This window comes from Osmerus mordax, chromosome 4 (genome assembly GCF_038355195.1).
Source record: "Osmerus mordax isolate fOsmMor3 chromosome 4, fOsmMor3.pri, whole genome shotgun sequence".
Taxonomy (NCBI): domain Eukaryota; kingdom Metazoa; phylum Chordata; class Actinopteri; order Osmeriformes; family Osmeridae; genus Osmerus; species Osmerus mordax.
Genome location: NC_090053.1, coordinates 10,726,312 through 10,736,261, shown reverse-complemented (window position 1 = coordinate 10,736,261; position 9,950 = coordinate 10,726,312). Strand labels below are relative to the sequence as shown.

The 9,950-nt window shown below is 51.7% G+C and overlaps 1 protein-coding gene across 1 annotated transcript; it reads left to right on the top strand.

The window, feature by feature from the left end:
• Positions 1-9: 9 nt before the first annotated feature.
• Positions 10-3,521, top strand: dnaja2b (DnaJ heat shock protein family (Hsp40) member A2b). The gene is made up of 9 exons (XM_067234030.1): positions 10-121; positions 1,099-1,158; positions 1,281-1,510; positions 1,609-1,689; positions 1,791-1,924; positions 2,024-2,220; positions 2,337-2,481; positions 2,562-2,689; positions 2,944-3,521. The coding sequence occupies exons 1-9, from the start codon at positions 44-46 to the stop codon at positions 3,130-3,132; spliced, it is 1,242 nt and encodes a 413-aa protein (XP_067090131.1). The 5' UTR covers positions 10-43; the 3' UTR covers positions 3,133-3,521.
• Positions 3,522-9,950: the final 6,429 nt, after the last annotated feature.

The window sequence follows — 9,950 nt, the reverse complement described above, 5'->3', positions numbered from 1 at the left end:
TTTCCTCCGCAGAAGGTCTTTCTGTTTGTAGCCGCTTAGCATTATGTCGAACGTGGTGGATACTAAGCTCTACGACATCCTAGGAGTTTCGCCCTCCGCCTCCGAAAACGAGCTGAAAAAGGTGTGTTGTCTTATAACGACGCTTGTATGTTAGTACAAGTTTGGTAACAAGGGATTAGCGGGAAAAAAACGTGGATGATATTTTGATCTGGCCTTGCTTGTCAGCCGAGACGATGCCTGCTAGTCAGTCTGGCTAGCAAAACTGGCTAGCGAAGCCAGAATGAAAACGATAGCCTGCTAACTTTATCTAGCTTCGCTAGCAGCCAAACAGACTAGCGCGATAACGTTTGGCTAACTCACGAGGCTAGAAGTGTTACAGTAGGCGTTATCGTTAGTGTAGTAGTGTAGTTTGTTGGCGCAAGTTTAAACTATATTAATTTATCAAGTCGTCGATATGTTTAATTATATCAGTAATATCGAGTATGCTAAGGATGGATACTTGCTAGCTAACGTAATGTACTGACCACTGTACAGTGCAGCCATACCATATTCCAGAAAGACTGAGCAATACAGGACACACGCAATACCTCCACGTACAGAGCTAGCTACTAGTTCTTTAAGCAACGATCTGCTTAACAATGTTAATAACATATCAGATTCAACTATCTTACTAGTTAGAGATAACTATGACTGTAGATGGGTGAGGTTAAATCGTAATAGTTGGATGAGTTGGTGATTCTTTTGTTCAAAAAAACAAAGTTACTGCTGACTGTAGCTAGCTAGGTAACTAGCTAACGGCTTCGAGCCGTTCAGCATCTAGCTATCAAACTCTTGGTGGCTAATAGCACTAGTAGCTAGCCAGCCATTCAGATGATGCTAATCTAGGTAGATCCCAACTTGACCAGGTATAGACATGCTCTCAGTGAACCATTAGTAGTATGATGACACGAGTATAACAACTATATTTAGATCGACTGAGATCTAGTGGTTATCCAGATATTTTAGTCGACCGATATCTAAAACGATTTATCAACAAGATGACTTGACTATATTGTAGTCGTGTGCTGTCTAAGGCCATCATTTTTTTCGTCTGTGTAGGCATATCGCAAATTGGCCAAAGAGTATCATCCCGACAAGAATCCTGATGCCGGGGACAAGGTATTTAAAACTAAAATTTATCAGAGCAAATTTTAGATCACAGCAAGACCCAACCTCTGAAATATGCTTAGTCATTTTCTCAAAACGCGTGTGTTCCTCTAACTCTCATGAACTCTGTCCAGTTTAAGGAGATCAGTTTTGCCTACGAGGTGTTGACAAACCCAGAGAAGAAGGAATTGTACGATCGCTATGGGGAGCAGGGGCTACGGGAGGGTGGAGGTGGAGGAGCTGGCATGGATGATATCTTCTCCCACATCTTCGGCGGGGGGCTCTTTGGGTTCATGGGGGGTCAAGGCAGGGGGGCCCGCAACGGGGGCCGGAGGAGAGGCGAGGACATGGTGCACCCCTTAAAGTGAGTACAAGTGTGGGGGGGAAAAGTGATGTGCTTTTGTGTACGTATATTATTTAGTTTTTTGCGGATCCCCTAATGTTCTCCTGTGTTTGACACAGGGTCTCCCTGGAAGACCTCTACAATGGCAAAACCACCAAACTCCAGCTTAGCAAAAATGTCCTGTGTGTTAGCTGCAATGGGTGAGTTTTGTCTGTTTTTATATGAAATATGTATTTAAAATTCATAATGAAAAAATCAAATCCAGGTAAAACCATAATATGCCTTTGTCTTGCCTTTTCAGTCAGGGGGGTAAGGCTGGAGCAGTGCAGAAGTGTGTAGCTTGCCGAGGGAGAGGCATGAGGATTATGATCAGACAGCTGGCTCCTGGCATGGTCCAGCAGATGCAGTCAGTCTGCACAGACTGCAACGGAGAGGGTAATGGATATACACACGCTCGCCACAATGACCCTCGCTCTGTCCCCAAAAAAATACAGGGCCGTAATTTACATTGACGGTGCGTGTGTCCGTGCGTAGGCGAGGTGATCAACGAGAAGGACCGCTGTAAGAAGTGCGAGGGCCGCAAGGTGTCCAAGGAGACCAAGCTCTTGGAGGTGCACGTGGACAAAGGCATGAGACACGGCCAGAAGATCACCTTCACCGGTGAGGCGGACCAAGCGCCAGGCACTGAACCTGGGGACATCGTTCTGGTGCTGCAGGAGAAGGAGCATGAGGTAACCCCACGTCCACCAGATGGTATATCGAAGCCCATTTACAGGGTCTGTATGTAGACCTGGAGAGAAATCCATTACTGTGCCCAAGTGTGACATTGTGGATGTTTTCTTGACAGGACTTCCGTCGGGACGGCAACGACTTACACATGACCCAGCGCATCGGCCTGGTCGAGGCTCTCTGTGGCTTCCAGATTGCCGTCACACACCTGGATGGACGCCAGCTTGCGGTCAAATACCCCCCTGGCAAAGTCATTGAGCCAGGTACACGCCCATCCTCAGGTCACAGCAATTAAATGAGTATTTCTCCTTATACGTGGTATTAAAGTGTGTTTGTGTTTCAGGGTGTATACGGGTCGTTAAGGGAGAGGGCATGCCCCAGTACAGGAACCCGTTTGAGAAGGGAGACCTGTTCATCAAATTTGATGTTCAGTTCCCTGACAACAACTGGATTAGCCCTGAAAAGCTCACTGTGAGTATTACAATCTTCACTCCTAGTCTTGATACCCTACCTTACATCTGGCACACTGCATGTAAAGGTTAGAATGAAATGCTAATAGTTACTCCTTCTGGCTGATGGGTTAGGTGGTTGTTCCTCTGTAAATGCTTATCCAATCTACTAAAGTGCTGGATTTGTGTGTGTTTTTAATGAGAATTGGGTTGTGTGTGTGTGTGTGTGTGTGTGTGTATCTCATCTCTGCTTGCCTACTGTCGGTGTGTTTGTAGGAACTGGAGGACCTGCTCCCTGGACGTGCGGAGGTTCCGGTAATCTCCGCGGACGCCGAGGAGGTTGACCTGCAGGATCATGACCGGGGGTCTGGGGCCGGAGCCGGGGCTAGGAGGGAGGCCTACAACGACAGCTCTGATGAAGAGGGGGGCCCACAGGGCCCAGGGGTGCAGTGTGCACATCAGTAGAGACTCACACACAGGCCACACATCAAATGTAACACACGCACACACACCTCCGGTTGTACTGCTTATACCAGTTAAGACCCTCCATGTGCATACATACAATTCCCTCTCCTGTCCTATAGAAAGGACATACACACACACACATATATATACACACACACACACACACACAGTTTCAATGGGACCGGCCATCAGGCAGCAGCTGGATGTGTGACAACCATATTGTGTTTCTGGACAGCAGGCCCTCCCATTCAGATTTCCCAGGGGCCACAGGCCCTGCCTAGGGGCCCACTTCTCAGCTGGACCCAACCCACATAATGTCATCTTTGGCTTCTACCTTTCGCTGTGGAACACACCGGTCTTGTGTATAAAATGCAAATATTGTCATCTCGTTTAACGTGTAGTGTATTCTGTCACAAGTGCATGCTGCTTCAACCAGGAGAAATACAATTTCTAAAAGGCCCAGGTTCAAAGCTCAACACACGCACCTGATACCCAGACCTGTGTATTCTTAAGTTACTGCTATAAAAGTGATCAGATTAACTGGTTTCCTAAAGCATGTCTTTTTTACACAGCCTGCTGAGTCACACAGGAAACTATTATACTCGTTTCCGGTGCGCGCAAACCCTCGTGTCTTGTCACAGAGAGACTTCCTTGTTCAGATTGGTCTCCACCGATCACAACCCTAGCTAGATCATTAGTAAGGCCTGTTATCAAGTAAACCGATTTCTTTGTTCAGATCTTTAGCTTTTGTGTTTTTGTTTCACAGTGAGTGTGTGTGAAGCCACAGCTTGAGCCCAAGGCGTCTTGATATTTTCAGCCTGAGGGCAAAGCTAAACGGATGTGGGTACATGCACGTGTCTGTGCGTTTGTATCTTCTACAGGTATGAGTGTGTGTGTGTGTGTGACGTGCTCCAGAGGCTCCGTGCATCAGAGCTGCTGTGGACTGTTTTGGCTTCATGACTCGTAGATGTTTCTGCTCTGTGTTAGGCAACAGTGTGAGCAGACCCTGTTTAAGGTCAGTTATGTACATATACATATATATAAAAATAAAAAACATTAGAATGTGTTGATTGGTTTGAGGCTCATGATAAGGAGCCAGAGGCTTTCCTTTGAATGTGACGAGCCCAGAGGGAAAACCTCTGGACCCTGTCCAAGTCCTCCTGCATTATACACATTTCTCTAAACCAGTAGAACTGTCACACAACACTCATGGTCCAAACTCATGGACATTCACCACTTTGAACCCCCATCTGCTATGCTATAGCGTTGACCAGCCCAGTCCTGGCGATGGGGGGGTCCTCTGCTGTTCTGGCTGTGTGAGAAGGCTGTTGAGCCAGGTGCAGATGGAGGGAGCAGATGGAGACATGGGGCTGTTTCATTGTATATGTCATATATAGTCTGCAGGAAGGAGTGCCGCCTGATCTCTACAGACAACGACAGGAGTCTTTAATAAATGATGTTATTGTTGATGCTCATGTTTGTGAGGATGAGAATTAAACTGTATAATAAACTCAAGTTACCATCCACTGTCTCTGCATATGCTTTGGACCGTAGCTGGGACTGGAAATGTGTGAACGTTAACCAAAAATGACAATCTTTATGTCACTACATTTCTTTTTGTAAGAGCCAACATTGTTCTTAGAGTAATCGGTGTCAGTGGATAGGCTCTTTCTCCAGAGGTATAGAAGCGTAGCCAGGCGTGGCTCATTGAGAAGGGGGCAGTGTGTAAAGCTCACAGCCACTGTAGCCAGCGTCAGTCCGCCCCCTCCTCCGTCTCGGCGCCCTGGAGGACCACCGGAGCCAGCAGCTCTTTGAACCCTGCTGTGTTCCTGCAGAGGGAGAACACAACAAGAGCTGCAGAACAAGGGAAAGGTGGGGTTTTTGGAGGGCCAGTCCTATGAAACGTCCTACGGCGGAGGTCCTTACCTGTCTCGTTTGGACTGCATCACATAGGAGCGTTCCCTCCTCACCTGCTCCAGTCGCTCTCGTACCACGGTCTTCTGCTGGCTCTTATCCTCCTGAGACACGCGACACACATGTTCAACACTGACAAGAACACAGCTGTAGGCTACTCACCTATGGGAGGTTATGTGTGTGTGTGTGTGGCCTACTCACTTGTGGTAGGTTGTGTGTGAGGTGTCGGAGCCTGTCTTTCTGTTTCAGGCCCAGCAGGTCTTCTTCTGACTTCCTGTTGTGAATGATGGACAGGCGCTCCTGAACCTGAGACAGTTAGGAAAAGGGCAGCCTTAACACCATTTTTAAAATAGATATTGACAGATAGTTAAATGATGTATGACTTATAGGATGACTTTGTCACTAGAAGGATTCTAGGGCATGCGTCTCCCTCCTCTCTCACCCGTAGCAGTTGTCTCTCTCTGTCTCTCTGCTGCTTGTGCTCCACCTTCTTCTGCATGTCCACCAGACTGCGCATCGTTCTCTCCCTCTCCATCACAGAGACGGGCTCCCGGGTTCTCTCTCTCTCTAGCATAGACTCTTGCATTCTCGCACTCTCAGGGACACTTGATTCCGTCTGCGAGGCATAAGAGGTATTGTATTTTGATCATTTGCAGTATAACTTTCCTTTATAAATCACAATAGGCTAGCATGGTGACTAATGTATAGTACTGAAAGCACTGCTGTATTTCTGTGGTGGTCGGACAGAGGTATGTGTTGCATTCGGAGGTACCTGGTCTACAGCGGATTGATCCAGTCCACTTTGAGCCCAGGGCTCAGTGGCTGGGTGGCACACTTCCTGTTCTGCTGGCTGCCCTCCCACAGCGCCCAGGTAAGCAAACTCACTGGATGCCGCTGCAAGTATGTCATCATTGCTCTCCTCCTCCATAGGAACACTGCTCATCCCAGCCTTCTCCTCAGGCAGATAGTGTGTGCGTGCCACTTCGACAGCTCCCGTGGTCTCTGTGTGTGTGACCGGGGTGTGTGTGTACAGATCCACATCACACCCTGCTTCTCCCGTCTCCAGCGCCGTCCTCAGGGCCTGGTCACCCCCACCAGTAGCAGACTCTCTCTGTAGCACAGCATCGGAGTACACGCGGGTCAAGTTTGCAAACTTTGCGAGGCGCATGGAATTAACTTGCTGTCGTTGAGACAGATAGAACTCAGAAAGGAGCGCCTGACCAGATGGTGAACCAGTGATGTCGTACCTGTCCGATGTTGACGGTGTGGCCTTCAGTCTGTCTGGGTCCTGGTCCAGCTTTCGAGCTAGACTGGAACAGAGAGGAGTCGAGCACCTCCAGCTGTCTTGCCCCGCAGCCTGTCTCCTCCAGGGGGTTTGTGTCCCCAACGGAGTGTCCAGGTGTGTCGCACGGACTCACACCTTGCACACTGCAGAAGGAATCCTGCTCCATCGCTGCGGCAGACACGTCCTGGACAGAAACACGGACCTCCGCATGGTAACGTACACCGTGTTCACAACCACAGTTCCGTAATTCCATGAGAAGGACTTACTGTAGCTGCTGCCTCTGGAGGTTTGCTCCAAGCCAGGGTGATGAGAGAGTCCTGTTTCTCAAAGATCTGGGGTGTCTTGGTTGGACTGCCCTCCTGGCCCACCTTAACCCCTCCATGTGCACTCTCCCCTTCAGTGGAGGTGTGGGAGCAGGCTTGGTGGGTGTTGGAGGAATCCACCGTGGGTGGGACGCATAGGATCTCCAGGTAGGGCAGGTCCTCAAAGGTCTCCCCGCAGCCTGTACACACACACATCCTTAAACGGCCGCAAAGAAGTGTGTGCGTGTGTGTGTGTGTATGATTCGAACTACCTGTACAGATATCCTGTCTCTCCCTCCTCCCGTCAGTGGGAACCTGGTTCCCATCCATGGCCCTCTGCTCCGGTATTGTGTCTGTGACATTATTCTGGGCTGGGATTGGTGGAGAGGGTTCCGGGCAGGGGTCAGGGGGGAGGAGGGAGGAGGGGATGGGCGGGGCCTCCGAGGTCAGGAGAGTGAGCAGACAGTTGAGACGAGGGTTTCTGAGATCCCACTCATGCTCCTTCCTCAGGGCCAGTAGATGCTGCTCCCTCTGATCCACACACACAAAGGATATGAACACATTTCTTAATAATAGAAATCAGAACAACACTCTATATGTGTTCTAGTGAACCTTGCTCCATGGGTGTGTTCTTACCATGTCCACCAGAGAGGGCAGTACTGCAGAGACCTGGGCCTCCTGGAGCTCCATGAGCTGGGTCAGGAGGACCAGGGCACAGGCTCCCCACTCGGACTGGGAAGAGGGCCCTACTGACTCCAGGGTCTGGTCTTGGGTCTGGCCCTGGGTCTGGATGTGGGTCTGGCCCTGGGTCTGGTCCTGGGTCTGGATGTGGGTCTGGCCCTGGGTCTGGTCTTGGGTCTGGCCCTGGGTCTGGATGTGGGTCTGGCCCTGGGTCTGGATGTTGATCTGGTCCTGGGGGTGGATGTGGGTCTGGTATTGGGTCTGGATGTGGTTCTGGCCCTGGGTCTGGTCTTGGGTCTGGCCCTGGGTCTGGATGTGGATCTGGTCCTGGGGGTGGATGTGGGTCTGCCCCTGGGTCTGGTCTTGGGTCTGGCCCTGGGTCTGGATGTGGATCTGGTCCTGGGTCTGGTCTTGGGTCTGGCCCTGAGTCTGGATGTGGGTCTGGCCCTGGGTCTGGATGTGGGTCTGGTCCTGGGTCTGGATGTGGGTCTGGCCCTGGGTCTGGTCCTGGGTCTGGATGTGGGTCTGCCCCTGGGTCTGGTCTTGGGTCTGGCCCTGGGTCTGGATGTGGGTCTGGCCCTGGGTCTGGATGTTGATCTGGTCCTGGGGGTGGATGTGGGTCTGGTATTGGGTCTGGATGTGGTTCTGGCCCTGGGTCTGGTCTTGGGTCTGGCCCTGGGTCTGGATGTGGATCTGGTCCTGGGTCTGGATGTGGGTCTGGCCCTGGGTCTGGTCCTGGGTCTGGATGTGGGTCTGCCCCTGGGTCTGGTCTTGGGTCTGGCCCTGGGTCTGGATGTGGTTCTTGTCCTGGGGGTGGATGTTGATCTGGTCCTGGGGGTGGATGTGGGTCTGGTATTGGGTCTGGATGTGGGTCTGGCCCTGGGTCTGGTCTTGGGTCTGGCCCTGGGTCTGGATGTGGATCTGGTCCTGGGGGTGGATGTGGGTCTGGTATTGGGTCTGGTCCTGGGTCTGGCCCTGGTTCTGCATCTTGGCTGTTTCGGTTTGGGACTGAGGCTGAAGCTGGAGTATAGGAGATTCCTGGGGTGACTGGGTCTGAGTGTGTGTCTGCAGAATGGCATGTGTGTGTTTCATCTTCCTCACACACGCCTCTCTCAGAGCAACCTCCCTCTGCTGGGTAAGCACTAGAAGAAAACGTCAACACTTACTGTTAGACTGCAACGACAGATCCCATAGTGCATAACAGACAGACAGGACAACAAAACGACAGCTAGTTGTAAGGACGGACAGAGCGACAGACAGACAGACAGACCCTCTCCAGGTGAGCTCTGTCCTCCCAGCCCCTGCAGATCTTCCAGGGAGACCCCATGCAGCAGCCTGAGCAGATATCTCCTCTCCTGCTCCTGACTCAGCACCATGTAGTACAGCACAGACTGCAGGGAGAGGGGAGAGAGTCACTCTCCCCCTGGTATCACAGTGGGAGCAGCATGTGAGCGACTGATACGGGACGTGTCTGTATACCTGCTGGGATGAGATCCAGGGTGAATGCTCCACTGCCTTCCCCTCCTCCCCCCCCTCCTCCCCCCCCTCCTGGAGCAAGAGTCGGGCCTGCTCTGTAATCCCGGGGCTCCTCACAGACGGCCTTAGATAGGGAGAGACGGAGGGAGGGAGGGAGGGAGGGGAGGGAGGGGGGAGGGACGGAGGGAGAAAAGAAGAAACGGAGGAAGCAAAGCCGAGACGTTGAAAACGTGCGGTGAACATTGTCCGTTCAGTCGAACGCGGGTTCTGCAAGGACAGAAAGCAAAGACGGTGTTGCGACGCTGTAGTGTGAGAGAGTGCGGCGTCTCACCAGGCCTGCCAGGCCTGCCAGGCAGCAAGCAGGGCTCCTGGGGACTGCCGCTCCCTCTGGGCTCTCACTGTGGCCAGTCGGACGTACAGACTCAACAGCTGCAGGGCTGGCTGGTCCAACCTCCAGAGACACAGGACAATGGAGCAGGTCAATTCAGTCAGTGGTCTGTCAGAACACTGTGTGTGTGCGTGTGTTTACCTCTTGCTCAGCGTTGTCAGTTCCTTTTTCTCATCCTGTCGGGAGGCCTGAATCTTAGCGAGGAGGGAGATGGCCGTCCAAAACTCTACCCTTGGTTGTATCGAATCAGGACAACTCTTCGATGTCACGCCCTCATGGGACCTATCATTCAGTTGGATGGTCATCGTGAGGACATGACGACACCATTGTGTGTGTGTGTGTAGGTGTGTTACCTGTATGTCCTGAATGCTCCAGGCAGATCACACAGACGCAGCAAGTCGCCTGATTCCAGTGCCTCCGCGATCCTCTCTCCCAGCTCCGCCGCCCTCTCTTCCCGCTGCCATGGCGACAGGCTCCCCCAGTTATCCTGGCCTGTGATTTGGTCAGACAAACCAGGTTTCTATACTAACCGTTGTCACCTCGTTTTATCTGAGGGGTTCCACAGCGTGGTATCTTCTCTCACCCAGGTTTTCCTGGAGCATCTCTGTGCAGAGGGTGTGAGTGACCGTGTCGTACTTCACTTCCACCAGTAGATGGAGCTCAGACACGGAGACACACCTCAGCGTGTGAACTCCAGCCCAAGTCCCTGCCGCGCTCTCTGACGTCTCACCTTGGCTCAGAGATGGTAGGACGCTACACACACCACCTACTA

Coding starts and splice junctions, on each gene's coding strand:
- dnaja2b (XM_067234030.1), top strand. CDS start 44: ATGTCGAACGTGGTGGATACTAAGCTCTACGACATCCTAGGAGTTTCG. Junction 122..1,098: donor CCGAAAACGAGCTGAAAAAG/GTGTGTTGTCTT, acceptor TCGTCTGTGTAG/GCATATCGCAAATTGGCCAA. Junction 1,159..1,280: donor ATCCTGATGCCGGGGACAAG/GTATTTAAAACT, acceptor AACTCTGTCCAG/TTTAAGGAGATCAGTTTTGC.